This window comes from Pararge aegeria, chromosome 26, assembly GCF_905163445.1.
Source record: "Pararge aegeria chromosome 26, ilParAegt1.1, whole genome shotgun sequence".
NCBI lineage: Eukaryota > Metazoa > Arthropoda > Insecta > Lepidoptera > Nymphalidae > Pararge > Pararge aegeria.
The window spans coordinates 1063762-1084791 of record NC_053205.1 but is presented as its reverse complement, the minus strand read 5'-3'; the positions used below and the strand labels follow the sequence as shown (position 1 = coordinate 1084791).

The window sequence follows — 21030 nt, the reverse complement described above, 5'->3', positions numbered from 1 at the left end:
ACAGCGCCATCTAGACCCAAATGTAAAAAACCTATGGCGTTCGCGTACCTAACAAATTCCACGGAAAACATTAAGCTACTAGATGGTAGAGGGAGTTAGCTATTACTTTTTAATGGCCTGTTTTAAATAATAATTAGAACTTGCATTTCGAGAGACGGGCACACTTAATAAAAAAAAAAATATTTTATCTCTTTAATGGTGGATGGGTTACCGATTAATTGCTCTAATAAAAATAATAGAGCAATATAAAAACTAAAAATAAATCGCTATTATGAATAAACTAAAATAAATAAATTAGTTTAGTTTTTTATACCAAGCGTGTTTTTTTAGTTTGTTTGAACTATTTAATTATTTTTCGTTTTATCCTCTTAAAGAAGTTTTAATCATACAGGTTAACGTGGAGTAATCATTAACCTAATGTGACTTTAAGCTTTAGATTTTACAGTGATGTATCCCGCCAATCGCTACTGAGACAAAGGGTAGTGTCATACGAGTATAAACGAACACACAAAACGTTTTATTATTTATGTGCTGATGATACATTATCAAGTTAGGAACTTTTATAAATACGCCGAATGCCACAGTTTAATAATTTCGATTACGTTGTAAAGTGCATCTGTTGTTCCGTGATTCGTGACCAAATGTTTTCGTTGTTAAGACTTTCGTTGCTGAGTGTATTCGTCATTAAATTTTTAATTTATTACAAACCTAATGCTGTATTTTTAGAAAGTTACACAGCATTATGATATTAGGCGATTAGAAAAATGACCTTTTATCTGTGATGCCTAGCGCGACAGTTAGTGTCTTTGACGTCACATTATTCTCGTTGCGTTGATATAGAAAGCACTGGTAAATAAAATAAGTAAATTATATTTAAGGTTACAGGGAATGTCACATGACATTTAAAACTTAGATCTATTTGAGACGAAAGTGAAATAAAAATTAAGCATTTTAGTCGACCAGTATTTATGGATTTTTATCCGTCATTCTCACTAACTCTATGCCAAAATCCTTTGACTATGCTTTGTTAGAGCGTTAAGGAAGAATTAACAAACATATTTTTGCATTGACAACATAAGAATTGCTGACATAGTTCTATCCATACTAATATTATGAAAATGAAAATACGTGTAAAATCACGCAGTAAAACGTGTTTTTATTTTAACATGAATTAAAAAAAAATCCATAAAAACCGGTCAAGTGCAGAAAAATAACGAAATACACATACCAACTTAATTATTATAATTTAATACTAAAAAATATAGTCGCTATATACTGCTGTAATAAAATAGGTGTTCTTAGAGGATACAAAAATAATATTATATTCTAGGGTATTAAAAAAAAAAAATTAGAGATAGCTGAATTCTGTTTCAAAAATCCATTTTCGCATTTAAACTGCGTTCAAGCATTTAAAAAAAATTACAGTTATCGTCTTGAATACGTTTTGTTGATTTGAGTCAGCACAGAATCGTGAGAATTTAAAGCTGAATAATGAAATGATAAAAAAAATATCGTATTCCACTTTTGTTCGCTCTCATAACAATTATTAATTAATGGAATTCTGTTTCAAAAATCCATCTTCATATTCAAAATAATTCAAACTGCATTCAAGGATTTGAAAAAAAAATACGGTAATCGCCTTGAATATGTTTTGTTGATTTCAGTCAACACAGAATCGTGAGAATTAAAAACTGATTAATAAAATGTCAAAAAAAAAAAAATATATAATACAATTCAACTTTTGTTCGATCTGATCACATTAATTAATTGTTTATTCATATTTTATTGCTTCTTTGTTCGTTTTATTTACATTATTGTTATAATATAACCACAGGTTTAAGAACATACCGAACCCTCATTCAGCCATTACGTACAATAACACTTTACACCCGCGGAATGTTGCTAGCTCACAAACCTTTTCCCATTCACCCCATTTTATGGTAAGCCTTTAAAACATTACGAGTTAAAACAATTGAAATGAAATGAAAATGAAAATGAAATTACTGTCAACTGCTAAAGTGGAGTGGTTTTTGATGCCTCAAAATTAGTCGTGTACACGGTTTCTGTGTGTTCTTAGTTCTGTGGTCATACCATTGTAACTTGTTCATTTTGGACGTTACTTCTCACTGGGTGTGTTCACCGATCCTCTTATCAGTTAGGTTTGGTTGGTACCTGAAAAAGAGAAAGATTAGTAAGAATAAGTACTTAATATTATAAATACTAAGTTGTTTGTTTGTCTGTTCTTTCTTCGCGCCATAACCGAGCAACCATCGACAAGATTTTTGGCATAGAGCTAGTTGGAGATTCAGCAAATCATCACCTCAACCAATCGACGTCCACTGCTGGACATAGGTCTTTTATAAGGAGTTCCACAATACACGGTCCTGGGCCGCTTGCCTCCAGCGGCTCCCAGCGACTCGCCTGATGTCATCTGTCGACCTCGTTGGGGGCCGACCTACGCTACGTTCACCTGTGCGGGGTCGCCATTCCAGCACCTTAAGACCCCGACGTCCATCGGTTCTCCGAGCTATGTGCCCCGCCCATTGCCACTTCAGCTTCGCGACTAGCTCAGCTATATCGGCTTCGGTAGAGATACTCCTAGCATAGCTCTCTCCATCGCCCGCTGAGTGACTCTGAGCCGTCTTATGAGGCCCATGGTGGCTATTTATTATCCCAGAATAACAAACGATAGGAATCGTAAAAAACTGTAATAAACGGGGACGAAAAACGCGGGCGACATCTTGTACATCATAAAAATCGGTTAATAATGACAGCCTAGTGGTAAAAACTTCTGCCTTCCTTGAGAAGACAGAGTTTGATGAACCTGCATGCCTGAGTTCTCTAAGGCGTGTGAAGTCCACCAATACGCAAAGACGCGGGCCATGTTTGATGATGATTACTTTTAAACTCGCCAATACGATAGGCAAAGGTTTAAAACCTTACAGCCTAATCAGTTGCGTTTATTTACTGCCATGATTTGCGACAGATTACGAAGAGCGTTATCGTAAAAATATTTACGGCCGGGATTATAAACATTTTACAAATCAGTTTTTAAATAGCTTTTTACGACGCATCGTAAAATTAACAAGCATCGGTATAATACTCGTGAAACTAATATGTTTTACGCCATTGTATTAACAATACTGTTAACTTTCAGCCAATTTACAGCAAACGAATTTTTTTTTTTTATAGTCTGCATTGACGGGCCAACCAAATGGCCTTTAGCTTGCGCAATACATCCGCCATTACAGTCTCCTCATTTCCTGAATAATTAGGCGTCCTTGCCGCAACTTAAAGTGTTAGTTGTTAGTGTTGTGAGATGGTGATAACAAAAAAAAAAAAAACACCTGGCTAAGTTTGTTGTGGGCTTCTTCTTAGACCGGGACGCGTTTGGAACCCTCGCAGCTTTAGTTTTAAGTTTACGAATGTGGTTATCGCCATCATCTCACTACCGTGTAATTCTTATGTACGCATCAAAAGTGCCACCTGTGGGCCTACTTGAATAAAGATATTTTTGACTTTGACTTTGACTTTGTTATTTTTGTCTATGATATTTTATAAAAAAAAAAAGCTCGTGTGTGTACTTATGTACACGCGTTAGGCAATCGAAATTGTTTCTGAAGTCATTCGACAAGAAGAAGACAAAACAACTAATGTCACGGAGCAGAACCAATATAGCAGTGGTAGCAGGCATAACCACAGGACATTGCCTGTTAAATAGACACCTAACGGTAATGAGAATTGCAGACGATCCATCCTGCCCAGAGTGTGGCGAGATGGAAACCAGTTTTCATTTCATAGCTGAGTGCCCCATGTACGCGATGGTAAGATGGGAACTACAAGGTAAGGACAGTTTTAGTGTAGAAGACCTAGCAAACCTCTCTATAGGGGATATCCTGAGGATCACAAAAGAGACTGGTAGGTTTCAGGGACGCTGCCGGGACACCAGTAAACCTGTGTCACAGCATGGGGAATAGGGTGGAATAGTCCTTACAGAGGACTGATCACCCATCTGGCACTGGCAGGCGTCCCCTCTATAAGTAATATGTAGACGCGTTAGAAGTTATACTTCTTCGGCGTAACAAGATAAAATTTTTATCATTTACTTTATTCCACGTTCGTTGAAAAAACGACACTAACAAAAAAAAGGTATTTAATACATTTAAAGTGTCATTAGAACGCATTATCTAGTTATCTCATTTTCAGACAACCTAGTTTCAATTAAAATTAAAATTTTTGTCTTGAGTCAATTAAGTCACCGGAATGAGCCCGCAGACTTTGACAATTGAAAGTGTACACTGTCAAAACTAAAGTGTTGACTATAGCTAACTTGAGGGTGTCGGTTTTTCGTGACGGTGTGCGCGCGCATCTTAAAAATTTACTCTCATCATTTTCCCCAAACGCGCAAAAGAAGTATAACTTTAAAAAAAACTTGCTGCGGCGTAATGCACTACAAATTAGAGTGAGTCGCCATTTTAACATAGACTTCATACTTTAAGGTGGGAACGCTTTTTTTGTAGCTATAGCAAGGTCTTTTAATACCTTCCTCGTTGGGACAGACAGACGTTGGTGACTTTACTTTATAATACGTAGTTATTTATCGTGTATTTTAGATCCAGTTAGCAGATAAGTTTTACTTAGAAGGAAAAAAACTCTGGCCTTTGAAGACTGTGGGAAAAAGAATGAATGTCAACTTCATATACCTACGGGTACCACAATTATTGTTTATCCTTATTCATTTTTTGAATAAAATAAAAAAGATACGACTTATTACTTTTTGGTGTAGAGTGTGTTTTAAAAACTAAAAAAAAACCAAGTTAAAAGTTTCAATAGTGTGTTTTTGACGTGACAACTTCTAATAATTCGATGGAGCTGGCTGCACGCACGAAAAAACATACGTATGCGGCGTTACCTCGCTCTGAGGCGTTCCATTCAAGGCTTGAAGTGCAAGCGAGAGCGCGGAACGAGCGACAAAGAGGCACAGTCGGCCTCCGCGTTCGACATCTGTTTCTCTCCTACTTAGTGAGCGATGCGTCCGCGTGGACAGCTTCTATACAATAATACAATATTACATGTTTTCGGCAAGGATGAAGTGCGGTGAAAAGTGAATGTGGTGTCAATTGTTTATAGCAACGATAATATCTATCAAACAAATAAAATTAAAATTTTCTTTTGAAAAATGCAACCATTCAGTCAGTATTTTCTTACGACGTTGTCACGTTCAACTATCGTCAGTAAGCCGAGTTTACAGACAACCAATTTTTTTGTTAAAACTTAAACAAACATACTACGATAATACACACATCGCCACCTAGCCCCAAAGTAAGCGTAGCTTGTGTTATGGGTACTAAGATGACTGATGAATATTTTTATGAATAATATACATAAATACTTACAATATACATATAAACATCCAGACACTAAAAAAAAATCATCCTGAATTCCAATTGTCGGACACGAGACCCAAAACAAGAGAAGGAAAGGAATGGCATCCTGGTAAACGCAGCGTTGGTCGACCCCCGACGCGGTGGACGGACGACATTAGGCGCGTCGCAGTGTATTCAAGCGGCACAAAACCGTGGAATTTGGACTACAAAAGACCTATGTCGGGCAGTGGATCGGTTCATATGACCGGCTGATTAAACCACTATCGTAATGACGAGCGCAAATCTCCATATATATTTTATTTGACGGCCGACTGGCGCAGTGGGCAGCGACCCTGCTTTCTGAGTCCTAGGCCGTGGGTTCGATTCCCATTCATTCATCATTCAACATTCATGTTTTTCAGTGTCTGGGGGTTTATCTGTATATTATAAGTATTTATGTATATTAATCATAAAAATATTCATCAGTCATCTTAGTACCCATAACACAAGTTACGCTTATTTTGGGGCTAGGTGGCGATGTGTGTATTGTGGTAGTTTTTTTTTTTTTAACTTTAGTCAACAGATACTAAGAAAACATTGAGCAATAATTTTCTCTGAAAAAGTATACATAAACCTTGGTTTAGAGGAAACTTCCAACAATGACTGACTTTATGAAATATCTAGCTGTGACCCGCAGTTTTACTTCCGTTGGATTTGGTTATCTATACTAATATTGAAGAAAGCTATTTTAGTTGAGAGATAGGTTAGCTTTTTGACAACAGATTTTGAAACGGCGGGGTGCATGGCGGACGCGGTTATTACGAATTTTTCTTTGAATTCGTTGCGAACTCTTTCAGGGAAGGATTGGCGTTGTTTGTTCAAAGGTGCGTTCACCACCACTGCGTCAGACGCCGTCAGACGCCCGACTATAGTCCACGCTTGAGCACGGACACCTTTTGACAGAATAGAGGAAAACAGAGCTAGAGCCCGCCACGCTAAGCAATGCCTGAAACATTGCTAAATGTATTGTTAATTAAAAAATTATTTAGAAATTTATCAACGCGATAACGCTATCAAATTAAATGGCGAAAAACCTGCACAACATTCACCTAAGATAGCATTTACAAAATATTTTTTTTTCCCGACTCATAAGCATGAACCTTCAGAGCACGGGTTTCCTCTCGAATGAGATGAGTTCAGGCCGTAGTCCCTGACCACGCTGACCCAGTGCGGATTGGTGGACTTCACCTTAAGAACTATACCTTTAAGAACTTTATGGAGACCTCTCAGGCATGCAGGATAAAGCAAAAGATATTTTATTGGCTTTAAATACCACGGTTTCTCCGCGACATCGAACCACTACATGGCGCGGGTCTCCTCCCACAATAAGAAGGGGTTAAGTAGTCCACCAAGCTGGCCATGAGCGGATTGGTGGACTCCACAAATCTTTGCGAACATTATGGAGAACTCTCAGATATGCAGGTGCAAGCGCCCCGCGCACATCTCAGTTCACAACCGCGGAATGTTGCTAGCTCACAAACATTTTATGGTAAGAATTTATCCCCTTCTCATTGCGGTAGGAGACCCGTGGTCTGCAGTGGGCCATCATTACATGACTGAGAAGGTGTTAAGGCCGATTGATGGCCGATTGGCGCAGTTTGCAGCGACCCTGCTTTCTGAGTCCAAGGCCGTGGGTTCGATTCCCACAACTGGAAAATGTTTGTGTGATGAGCATGAATGTTTTTCAGTGTCTGGGTGTTTATATGTATATTATTCATAAAAATATTCATCAGTCATCTTAGTACCCATAACACAAGCTATGCTTACTTTGAGGCTAGGTGGCGATGTGTTTACTGTCGTAGTATATTTATTTATTTATTTATTAAGGCTCAGTCCACCACGCTGGCCCAGTACGGATTGGTGGAGTCCACACATCTTTGAGAACGTTATGGAGAACTCTCAGGCATGTAAGTTTCCTCACGATGTTTTCCTTCACCGTTGAAGCAAGTGATATTTCAATTGCTTAAAACGCAATAACTTAGAATAGTTAGAGAGGCGTGCTGGGAGTCGAACTTCCCCCCCCCCCCCCCCCCCCCCTCCAGTCCTGCCCACTGGGCTATATATAACCGCTTGTTTCACCACAAAACATACAGAGACATAATACAGGAAATGATTTATATCTTTAACTAGTTAGCAAATAATGTATTTAGAATAAAACATATTTCCGATACGACGTACTTATCAGCTAATGTGAGTTTGAACATTTCCCTTTGATAAAATTTACATTTGATTTTATCGTGCACAGTCGTTACTCGATGTAGTTTTGAAAGAGATAACATTTTTACAAGCGTTTTGTTTACCGCCCCGGTATCTGTCTGGCAGTCATTTGTTTATTATTAAATTAAGCTTAATTCGCTATACTCCGCGAACAGCAGGAGAATCTGTATAATGAAATTTCTTCAATCCGCATACTACACACCAAACAGATACTCGGCAAGGGTACATTGCCGAGTAGTACATTGTAGGCACGTTTTGCACCGAAACCGGAGCATCTTCAGGAGATGTTGTACAATTTACAATGAATAATTGTTGACTTAACAATTATTGTAAAGTAAATTTTCATAATATTTTATGGATTTCCGCAAACTAACGCCTGCTTCTATCCAATAATCATTTGTTTGCATATTGGTACGTATGCAATTCATAGATAAATAAACTAATGTGTGTATAACATTGCCATCTAGCCCTAAAGTAAGCGTAGCTTGTGTTATGGTTACCAAGATGACTGATGAATATTTTTATGAATAACATACATAAATACTTATAATATACATATAAAACCCAGACACTACAAAACATTTACGTTCATCATACATTTTCCAGTTGTGGGAATCGAGCCCACGGCCTAGGACTAAGAATGCATGCAAATGTTAAAATGTAAATTTTTGATGTTGGAAAAGTGTTATATTAAGTGCTTATATTAGGCCTAATTGAAATAATTGAAATAATTTTGAATTTTATAAAAATTAAGGTTTGCTTTTGTTCATATGCATTTTGGATCCCGATTGGCGTATTGGGCAGCGACCCTGCAAAATTCAAAATTAAAAACTCATTTATTTCAATAAGCCTAATATAAGCACTTTTGAAACGTCAAGTCTGTCTGTGTGTAGTGACTCTACCACCGGTTCGGAAGGCAGATTCTACCGAGAAGAAGCCGGCAAAAAACTCAGCAGTTGCTCTTTTCCAACATCAACAATTTACATTTTAACATTCATTTTCCTATCTTGTGAGAGATGAAAGCGGAGCCGGATGCTTCCAAGCAACCTTGTCGTTAATAAATTCATCAATTGTATACTTACACCTTTTAAAGGAGGGTTTATCCGTTTTATGACATTTTCTGATTTATTCCGTACCCTTGTTTATCATTAGACATAAGATTTATTTAGATACTGATTTAAGCAAGCGCGGGACCCGTTGCAAATCCTTTAAAAGAGATTGAGTGATCTGCAGTCGCGTGCACCGGGTTTCTTACCAGGGTATGCATACAGCGGGAAAATTGCATAAAATAGCAAAAATCCTCCTCCTAGACGAGGCAGACGACAGCCAGTCAGTCAGTCAGTCAGTCAGTCAGTCAGTCAGTCAGCCAGTCAGTCAGTCAGTCAGTCAGTCAGTCAGTCAGTCAGTCAGTCAGTCAGTCAGTCAGTCAGTCAGTCAGCCAGCCAGTCAGTCAGTCAGTCAGTCAGTCAGTCAGAGATGAGTGGTATTCAATATGAGGGGCCCGTAGCAATTACTACTCTTGCTACGTCGTTAATCCAGCACTGTACCCTGGTCGAATACTGCCACTGTACTGTACGTGCGGTGACGGCAAATCAAACTACAGTTGTAACCCCCCCCCCCCCCCCCCCTCCTCTGCCCCCGGGTGTCGTACGAGACGACTAAGGGAATGTTAGTTAGGGTATGTTAAGGTGAGCTGGCAGCAGCGTTCTCCGAGCTACTGCTACTCTACTGCGATCACAAAGCCGTCTGCCCAGTAGTGGACTGCTACAGGCTTTTTATGATGATGCATTTTAAGAATGGTCGCAAACTTTGGGCTTCATAAGAAGGCTCAGAGTCACTCAGCGGGAGATGGAGAGAGCTATGCTAGGAGTATCTCTACGTGATCAAATCAGAAATGAGGAGATCCGTAGAAGAACTAGAGTCACCGATATAGCTCAGCGAGTCGCGAAGCTGAAGTGGCAATGGGCGGGGCACATAGCTCGGAGAACCGATGGACGTTGGGGTCTTAAGGTGCTGGAATGGCGACCCCGCACCGGTAAACGCAGCGTAGTTCGGCCCCCAACGAGGTGGACAGATGACATCAGGCGAGTCGCTGGGAGCCGCTGGAGGCAAGCGGCCCAGGACCGTGTATTGTAGAACTCCCTACAAAAGACCTATGTCCAGCTGTGGACGTCGATTGTTTGAGATGATGATTATAGGAAAGCATTTAAAAAAAACGCTGCCAGTCTGTAACGCCTTTAATAATTCCACAATATTTGAACCGTGCGCTTCAATATAAGTGTCAAGGCCACATATATATGTATATGCGGAATCTAACATACATCTAATTGATGATGCTGTCATAGTTAGAGGGGTCAGACATCTTTATTAAAACCTTTTTTTTAACAAACGAAGGGATGTCCTTGATCAATTATTAACCTACACGTTAAACCACAAACCAGTGACAAGATATAACTGGATAGAGGGGTTTACTTTGCCTGAGTCCGTAATATTTATGGAGCTTGCATGCTGTAATTCGGTCTGGACTTCGGTCATTTTATCTGTATATTATAAGTATTTATGTGTATAATTCATAAAAATATTCATCAGTCATCTTAGTACCTATAACACAAGCTACGCTTTCTTTGGGGCTCGATGGCGATGTGTGTATTGTATTTTCGTATTATATTTATTTATTTATTTTAGCATCAAAGCGTAGAATACTAAGTACTACACAGAGTGGTTTACACTTTCAATATTATTAATAATAAGTATTTATTTTCAAAATAGTAATTATCTATCTAAGTGTCAAATGTATACCTACTTATTTATTTATTTATTTACATATATTACTTTAAGGTAATTAAATTGTTATACATTTGTGACTAAAGTATGAAATTTTGCATGTTTTAAGTCAATAAATGAATTGGGTCGGCAGACTATCGAAACTACTTGTATTTTAGTGTGGTTAATATGCTTAAAAGAATAATATATTATGTCTAATGATAAATGAAAACTTATGAGAGTTGGATGTATCCCATCAAAATATTCATTTTATTTAGATATTCTCTTTCAACTGATTCTCAATGCCTATAGCCTTTCTCTTAACAACGCGGCGGTTAATAAAACGCTTACAAAAACGCAACGGGCGTGAACGTGCAGTGTTGACATGCCACCAGAGCACGTAATATCACCCGCGAAGGCCGTCGATTCACCTCGCCGATGCGTTTGCAATGTTAATAATAAAAACTGATCGCTATTGATTATGATTCACGGATCTTTGATTGAATGTTGACATCCCGATTCCTGTTTATTATAGCTATCTACTAGGTTTTGTGCGCGACTTCATCCGCGTTTTGCGGTTTTGAAGTATTGTGGGATGCTCAGTGGTAAAAAAAAAATTGTCCAAAACAAAACGATATTAGACGACGGATACAACAAAAAAGCTGTGAGACCATTAATATATATAAGGGCGGATGTCGTCCGACCTTTTTTATTTTTTTTATTTTTTTTTTTAATCCTCAAGTTCCTTTGAAATGCAACCAACACATGTGGTCATTATTGCAGCTTTAGCCAGTGATAACGACTAAGACAGCGGGAGGTATCTTTGCATCGTTCGAGTCCATGTAGGACTGAAGTGTATCGATTTCTGTTTTTTTATTTTCGGATGGACACTTGCCGATAACCACCTGAGGGGTTTCTACGGCGTCACCGGGGGAGTGGGGCAAAGCGAGAGCTCGCCATGAGAGGAGCCCCAGGGCTCGACGACATCGGGGGGGAGAGTGGGAGACGTCGACCTGAGGGTGCCTCCTGCGAGGGCTCGGACCTCCGCTCGGTTCGACGTTAATCTGACTGTTGGTGGACTTTTGGACTAATGATTGTTTAGTCCGAACGCCCCCATGACCGTGGTAAGGATCCACGTCCGGATGAAGTCAGAAATCGGGGCCCTCGTCTCGCCGGTGAAGACGCTGTGTTGGCTGTGTGTTTGTGTGCTGTTGGGACACATTGTCGATATTTATTCTGAAGTGTATCGATAATGCAGTCGTATTTATATCAAAATACCCACCAATTGAATATCATGAACATTGGTTGTTAATCAGATATAATTTTAATTCTTTTTTTGAAAAATGTCTATTAATTAAATAATAATTATAAGCGTATTTTTGTAAAAAACCTAATTAATCAATTTAATTAAATATCTGGCCAAAATGAATTTACAGTTATCAAAAGATAACTATAGAAAAGAAACTAACAATAGAAAAAAAAATATTTCATACATTGAAAGTTTATTATAACGTATCTAGTTAAGTAAAGTTTATTTATTTATTTATTTAAATCGTACTTAATTAACACGCGATCGAATAATCGAAGGTGTGTAGAAAAGCATACACCATCGGCACTCGGTATCCTGCTACACAACTGTAGTGATATCACAGTGACGTCACTAACGTGTCATTGCAAGCGTCACGAACAATAGCGATTTAATCGATTTATCCCGTTCATTAGCGTCGGTTATTGGAAATTAGCAAACCTAGAAATTGTGTGTGTATTGGTTTTTTTAATTATTTCATACAGTAATTTTCATCTTATGACGTTAGTAGTACTTTATGGCCACCTCAGTCCATTGTGTCCTGCCCATTGGCGGCGGCCATCTTGGACCGATTTTCATCTAACAGAGCTTTTAAGAACCCTCCAGACTAATTCACTTTTCATACAAAAAGAAACTAAATCAAAACCGGTTCGCCTGTTCGGCAGCTAAGATGCCACAGACACACACATACACACACACGCACACACAAACTTATAACTTATAACATCTACATCTCCACGATTGGTGAATTCCTTAACGACAAGGCTGCTCGGAAGCAGGCCACTCCGATCTCATCTCTCACAGAACAGACTGACTTGACGTTTCAAAAGTGCTTATTAATTAGGCCTACTTGAAATAACAAAACAGACAAAATATTATAGGTTTGACATTTACAGTGATTATAATTTGACATGAATTGATTAGATATTTGTAATTTTGTATCAATATCAGCCTTAAAGTTTATTCTTATTTAAATAATGTGGATTGACTTAGGATAGTATTATTATTGTAAGTAGGAATTAGTGTACGATCATATATATTTTTTGCATGCCATCTAAGGCATTTTTGTCCCTATATTTTGTGTACCTACCAACAATGTAATACCAATCTGCAAATAAACGATTTGATTTGATTGGATTTGAATAAATGAATTTTGAATTTTTTAAGCCTTAATTGCTTGTAATGACACCGGCAACGTCGCCCTTCAGACCGGAACGCAGCATTGCAATAATGCCGCTTAGCGGCAGAAATAAGCATGGCGATAGTACTTCTCCGGACGAGCTCTGTCACAATTAGCTATACCTACTTCTGTTACTACACTCTTTATATCTTGTCCAAAATGATTTTACAATTTTAAAAAAAAAACTTTTTTTTTAATAATTTCTTATTTTACATATTTTTCATTAATTTTAAGTAGGCTTTTAGTTGTTCTATCCGATTTTTTGAAACTCCAAGTCCATCTGTTTGCAGTGGCTCTAGAAACAGACCGCCGGGTTCCAAACCACGGCAGTCAAAAACTATATATGTTTATAATTTTTTAGTAGTGTTTTTACCTACATTTGGAAGAATTATCAATTTTATAAATTTAAAATGCATACAAAAATTTTCGGAACCGACAGTATTTGAACCTGCGACTCTCTGGCAATCGCGGCCTGAGCGCTTTCACCAATTAAGATACTGCCCTCCTACCGTCGCTGCCGAAAATTAGTATATGCCATTCACATCAGTCTTATAGCGACTGTAGCGTCATCTAGTAGGAAACGTTGCAGTTTCGATCTACTTTTTCAAAGGTCCATATTACAATGAGACACGTTTGAAACAAGAGATGAAACATTGCTTTTTTTTTTTATTTTTTTATAATTTTTTAGTAGTGTTTTTACCTACACTTATAGGAATTATCAAGAGGTTCCGAAAATTTTTATATGCATTTTAAACGTAAAATCTAATTTAAATTAACGTAAAATCAAATCCAAATAATTTAAATAGCTGAAACTACACGACGTCTGACGCAAGCGTTACTTCCGTCAGAAAAAATCTGACCCTAGTCGCGCCTAAAGAAGTTTTACTTCGAAAAAAAAAACTTTTCGCTAATCAAAGTCTAAGCAATGATGAGATGAGATGAGATGAGATCACTATTCAGGGAAAAATGTAAGCACAGTCTGCGATCGTGACTTCGTGCGGCAGTCGGCCTTAGGAGCATAGCTTTAATTGCAAATTTCCTCTAAAATTATGTTTAATTTTATTCATCGCTTAACCGTGGAAGTAATTTATTTTTCGTTAAATACACTAGAACTCTAGTACACTAATAGAACCGATGGCTTGGGGTCCCAAAGTGCTGAAATGGCGACGCTGCACCGGTAAAAATTCTAAAATTCAAAATTCATTTATTTCTAGTAGGCCTAATATAAGCACTTTTGAAACGTCAAGTCAGTCCGTTTGTAATGACTCTACCACCGGTTCGGAAGGCGGGTTCCAGCGAGAATAGGGGGCAAGAAACTCAGCTGATTTTACAACTTAATTTTACAGTTAACAATCTTTAGAATTTTACTAACTAGTGAACGATGACAGCGATCATCAATCGTATAGTAACCACGATTTATTAAATGTGTTTTAAAACATTGTTTAAACTTATGCATTGGTAGTTCCAAAATTACCTTCGGAATCTTGTAAAAGCATGTACTCAATCCCACAAATGACTTCTGTACCTTTCGCAGACGATATTCAGATGTTACTAAGATATGTCCATTTCGAGTAAGTCGGATGTTTATATCCAGTTTTCGTTTATAAAGAGCTATGTTTTTTCTTACAAATATTATATTGTAATGAATATATTGTCAAGCTACAGTAAGTATACCTATTACTTCAAAATTTTCACGGAGAGATTCGCGTGATTTAAGTTTCTATATTGACTGTAATGCTCTTTTCTGCAATATGAATATAGTTTCAATACCAACAACTTTGCCCCATAATAATATCCCGTAAGATATTACACTACGACAGAACGCATTTTTTTTTCTAAATCAGGGGTTTTTTCCTTTTGAGAGTTTCCGCTGCGTGAACGGTTAAAGTTTCGATAAAATCATGTATCACAAAGTTTTTCCCCTTTAAAAGTTCTAAGAAAAAGTGCGCGACAGCATAGGTATGTCTATTTTTTAAGGTTGACTTATACGCGTACGAAGTCGCGAGACACCGCTAGTGGATAAATAACTAGAGTAAACGCCAGGAAGCTGATGACATGGCGGAAATAATTATCGCAAATTTTACAAACTGCGCAGGCAAATGTAGGAGAATTGCACAATGCACCAAAATAACTAGTTTATTTTGGTGCATAACATGCCAACCGCATGTTCGGCTGTACACGAGGACCTGGATTTGATTCTCGGGACGATACGGATCGAAGAAATATTATAGTTTATTACAAATGGTATGTGAACTAAAAATACTGTAATATTATTAGCAAAATATTAATATAAAGCTATAGATATATGAAGTTTATTTTTTCTTACATACATTTAATGTATGTTAGCACCCAGCTAATATGATATAATAAATAAATATTTTACGACAATACACACATCGCCACCTAGCCCCAAAGTAAGCGTAGCTTGTGTTATGGGTAATAAGATGACTGATGAAAATTTTTATGAATAACATACATAAATACTTAGAATATACATATGAACACCCAGACACTGAAAAACATTCATGCTCATCACACAGACATTTTCCAGTAGTGGGAATCGAACCCACGGCCTTTGGCTCCGAAAGCAGGGTCGCCGCAAACTGCGCCAATCGGCCTTATTTGTTGAGAGAGGTTTATATATAAGCATAGCTCCTTAAGGAAAATCTGTAGCAGCATTATAAGAAACAAACATAACTAAGACTGATGTAGGATTTTTTGATCACATTCATCTCAATTTACAATATACTCACATTATTAAAATCAAGCTTAATTTGCTATACTCCGCGAAAAGCAGGTGAATCTGTATGGTGTAATTTATAATTTCTTCAATCCTAATACTCCACACCAAACAGATCTTCATTCATTGTAAAGTCAACATCTCCTGAGGATGCTCCGGTCTGATCTGTTTGATGTGGAGTATTAAGATTGAAATAATTATAAATAACACCATACAGATTCTCCTGCTCTTCACTGATTATAGCAAATTAGGTGTAATTTTCATAACATATCATGGATTTCCACAAATTAATGCTTGCAATAACCCAATATTTAATACACACATTGCCATCTAGCCCCAAAGTAAGTGTAGCTTGTATTATGGGTTCTAAGATAATTATTATTATTATATAATAGACTGGACAGCTTTCGCTGATGCGTCTATATAATTTCTTGTGCTCTTTTTCTTTTTGATGTTTATCCAGTCTATTCTTAACCTGATTCCGTATAGATAATAGATAAATAATTTGTGAATAGTATACATAATTACATCCGCAATGTTTGTGTGAAAAACATTTAACAATGTTCATCACACAAACATTGTCCTAGCTTTGGAACCCACAGCCTTTGACTCAGAAAGCAGGGTCAACTGCACCAATCTCTGTCTGTATTATTTTTAAAGTTACTTTATTTAATAACTTATCCACAGAATAACTTATATAGGCCAATTTGAATTAACAATGTTTACTACTTATTAGAAATAAATAAATAAAAATGAATACTTACATAAATCAAGGCATTGTTTGACTGCCCTGCGCCCTAATACTGCTCGTCCTAGACAGCCGTTTTCCAATAGTCTGCACGTGGAAACCAATATTCAATAAAGCTTCGTGATCCAAAATCTTCCGACCATCGAATATGTACGCTGGTTTCATCATAACCTCATATATTTTTTTATAATCAAGAGTCTTAAACTCGTCCCATTCCGTGCACAAAACTATAGCATGTGCCCCCGATACAGCGGAGTATGCTGAACTGTGAATTTCTATGCTCTTTTGTATCCTTTCCGGCTCACTGGTTACTAAAGGGTGCATTAACTCATAAAATATCTGGTCGTGCTCAACTTTCGGATCATATATGTGTAGTTTTGCTCCTTCGTCCAACAAAGTGCTTGCTACATAAATTGCGGGAGACTCCCGGGTGTCACCTGTGTTTTTCTTAAAGGAAAACCCAAGTATTGCAATCTTTTTATCTGCAACCGTGTTGAACAACGATTCAATGACTTTACGGGTGAAACGAGTTTTCTGATAGTCGTTTAGATTGACAACTTGCTGCCAGTATGCAGCAACTTCGGGCAGGTTCAAACATTCTGATAGATAGATTAAGTTTAGTATGTCTTTTTGGAAACAGCTTCCGCCGAAACCTATGGAGGCTTCGAGGAATTTTGGGCCGATACGGGAATCACGACCAACTGCTCTCGCTACTTCGGATACATCAGCACCTGTAGCTTCGCAAACGGCTGACAACGAGTTTATACTAGAGATCCTTTGCGCAAGGAATGCATTCGCTGCTAGTTTAGACAACTCCGAACTCCAAGTGTTAGTTGTTAGTATGTTTTTGGCCGGTATCCAGTGTTCGTAGACCCAACACAAATCTTGCACAGCCTTTTGACCCTCCGCTGTCTCTTCCCCACCTATCAAAACTCTTTCTGCCTCAACCAAATCAACAATCGCTGTACCTTCAGCCAAAAACTCGGGGTTGGAGAGTATCTGGTACTCCACACCCGGTTTGGTGTTAGCACGGAGGATTTTCATGATGATTTCCGCAGCTTTGACTGGCACAGTGCTTTTTTCGACGACGATTTTGTTGCTCGTCGCTATTTCCGCGATCATACGCGCTGCGCCTTCGATATACTTCAAATCCGCTGCTCTGCCTTTACCATTTCCTATAGTCTTAGTCGGTGTGTTAACAGAGATAAATATGAGGTCAGCCTCCAAAATACTAGTCTCAATATCGGTGGAGAAAAATAAATTTCTACCTCTGCATTGTTTGACAACGTCGTCCAAACCCGGTTCGTAAATCGGCAGCTTTTCCGAGTTCCACTGGTTTATTCTGTCGACGCTCTTGTCGCAAACGGTTACTTTGATGTCTGGGCATTTCAGTGCAATAACACTGCACGTAGGTCCGCCAACGTAGCCCGCGCCGAGACAGCAAATTTTTTGAATCACCATACTTTCAACACTCCGCGATAGTGAACACGCGATGCTTATTTAACTTCTTTTTTTTGTTACGGTATTCTTCACTCAAGTTGCTGAGTCTAGAGCCGCGGGGCTAATAACGGGGCGCCCGGCTACGCTTGCATTTTATTTGAAATGGTTTTCGTTCGCTGGCGATACGTTCACTGAAGTCAATGACATTACGACATTTCTCAGTACACTGCACGTTGTACTAGTGATGTGCGGCAATGTTATGAGTACACAACATGATTCAGTTCATTGAGTAACGGCTTAATGAACTGTATCATTTTTACGAACAAAGATGGTCACGTCGTGGGTCATTAATCGTAGGCAACTAAGATTTAATGTTTTATGCAAATAATATTTATCTATACTGGCACTTGAGCTAAATCACTTGTTCACAAATGTATTTTTAGTTTAACAAATATCTCTTCAAAACAACATATTTTCGGTAGGGGATTTTTGACAGCTCTTTAAGCACCAATTGCTTAAACGCGATGGACGGACAAGACTTTAAAGCTTAGAAAAAATACAAAACTGGGTGATCCGTCAAAGCTTAGAGAACACTAACACCATTTTCCAAACCTGATTATCGGTACAATAGTTGGGTTATAAATTATAGTGAATTTTGTATGCAACATTGATAACACTTTAATTTTATTTACATTTAGGCTCTTGCTATTTTGATAAAAGTGGATAAAAGTCTAGGGTCTCCTATATACATAGTATACAGCTTCCAGCAGCGTTCTGCATTCTTTATTTAGACCCATAAAGGATCACTTAGAATCACGTTTTTGTCATTCAAAATATTGATTGTTAGAGCATGGAAAATTGGCAATGTATAATAGGAATAGGGTTTGAAACTGTTTTTTTATGTCTTAATATTTTAAGCCTTAGTTACATCAGTATATGCGTGTGCATAAACAGACTTTTTATTTTTTTTAAATAAAGGTACCTACTTTACACTGAAAAGTAGCTAAACAACTTAAAAATAATGCTATTGAATGGTTGGGCTTAATATTTTTAGCCTTAGTTACATCACTATATGCGTGCGAATGCATAAACTTTTCCTTTTTTTAAATATATGTACCTACTTTACACTGAAAAGTAACTTAAGAAATTAACTATTGAATGGTTACTCACTTACAAAGCGTAATCTAGTTATATCCTTAGTTTACATAGGTTGTTATTTTAGTAACGAAAATCATTGCTTTGTTTACAATACTTACTACGTTCCCACCATATAAACATTTAAAACGGAGAAGTTTCTGTTTTTATTACCGCTTGAAGTCGATTAAACGAAAAAGCAACGTATCAGTTTTACTAGGAACAAAACGACGGTCAAGCGAGTCGCAGAAGACAGGACAGGCAGGCATAATTTATGCATATATACAGCAGCAGTGTTTATATGCATAGATGAACAGTAAAAATTTTTAGTTTTATATTCATTTTAGTATAAAATCATTAGTAGACAATGTTATCTGCAACCGAAAGAATCGATTTATAACCAATATTAATTAACGAAGGGCATACATGTTGGCTCGATGTCTTGCCAAGTATCTTGTAATGTAATTTATATTAATTAAATTCATCAGCTGCTCAGATCAAAAAGGTGCAAGGTTAATGCTAAATTAATCAACTGATCATTGCTTTCATAAATTAAACGAACCAATGAGACCTTTTCTTCACAAAGAGCCGTTCAAAAAAGCTTCATCTGCGAACTCAGATGCTTCATTACTCATTTGACATTTAGTTTTTTTTTTTGTAATTTTTTATGCAAAGATCGGTGCCCATACAGCCTTTTTTTTTGCGCAATGCTACTCCATGCATCCGTTACAGTTAAAGCGAATTCAATAATTCTTTCCCACTTGAAAGGATGCTGAGTCTAGTTTATGTCATTTAAACTTGCTGAGGATATGGTATGGATTACAAAGTCGGGCCGAAGTTTTAAGTAGATACTCGGTTTTTCTGTGTTTTCTGTTACAAATTCTCAATATCAGTTTGTTGTTGTTGTAACTAGAAAAGAGTAAATGTATGTAACTAGTGTTTTCAACCCCCTTGAACGGATATTATAGTGGTTTTAAATTGTAATCAAAAGCCGTGTAAGCCCAGGACAGGGTAGGACTTAACTTTCGGGTGGGGGTTTTGAGTTGGGACCCAGGACGCACCTCTGACTTTACTAAGTTATGAGCGGTTTAAGCAATAAAAATATCACTTTCTTCACAGTAAAAGAGTTACCATGGTAGTTCGTGACTTTTTTTTGTTAGTTTTGGTCTTTTGTAGGCAGTTCCAAATACCACGGTCTTGTGTCGCTTGGATCCAGCGGCTCCGTGATGCCTGATGTCATCCGTCCACCTCGTCTGGAGTCTACTAATTCTGCGTTCACCGGCGCGGGGTCGCCATTCTGCACCTTGGTAACCCAACGTCCATGTGTTCTCCGAGCTATGTGCCCCGATTGCCACTTCAGCTTAACGACTCAATATTCGAAATTAATTTATTTCAAGTAAATAAATAAATATACTACGACAATACACACATCGCCATCTAGTCCCAAAGTAAGCGTAGCTTGTGTTATGGGTACTAAGATGACTGTTGAATATTTTTATGAATAATATACAAAATACTTATATTATACAGGTATACAGATACAAATTATACCATACAGATTCTCCTGCTTTTCGCGGACTATTGCAAATTAAGCTTAATTTTCATGGATTTCCGCAAAGTAACGCCTGATTCTATCCAACATCCAGATAAACACTCAGACACTGAAAAACATTCATGTTCATCAGACAAGCATTTTCCAGTTGTGGGAATCGAACCCATGGCCTTGGACTCAGAAAGCAAGGTCGCTGCCCACTGCGCCACTCGGCCGTCAACTGCGCAAGTAGGCCTTATATAAGCACTTTTGAAACGACAAGTCTGTCTGTTTGTAGTGACTCTACCACCGGTTAGGAAGGCAGATTCTACTGAGAAGAAGCCGGCAAGAAACTCAGCAGTTGCTCTTTTCCAACATGAACTGTTTATATTTTTCATTTTAAAATTCATTTTTCTATCTACGTGAGAGATGAAAGCGGAGCCGGATGCTTCCAAGTAACTTTGTCATTAAAAATTTCATCAATTGTATAGTAACCTCACTGTAGTAAATGTGTTTTAACATATTCTTTAAACTTATGCATTGGT

General features: G+C 37.7%; 1 protein-coding gene across 1 annotated transcript; it reads right to left on the bottom strand.

Annotated features, from left to right (window-relative positions):
* Nucleotides 1-1108: 1108 nt before the first annotated feature.
* LOC120635289 (UDP-glucose 6-dehydrogenase) lies at nt 1109-18025 on the bottom strand. The gene is made up of 2 exons (XM_039906260.1): nt 16397-18025; nt 1109-2172 (listed from the first exon to the last, which is right to left on the bottom strand). The coding sequence occupies exon 1, from the start codon at nt 17839-17841 to the stop codon at nt 16402-16404; it is 1440 nt and encodes a 479-aa protein (XP_039762194.1). The 5' UTR covers nt 17842-18025; the 3' UTR covers nt 1109-2172; nt 16397-16401.
* Between the last annotated feature and the right edge of the window lie 3005 nt (nt 18026-21030).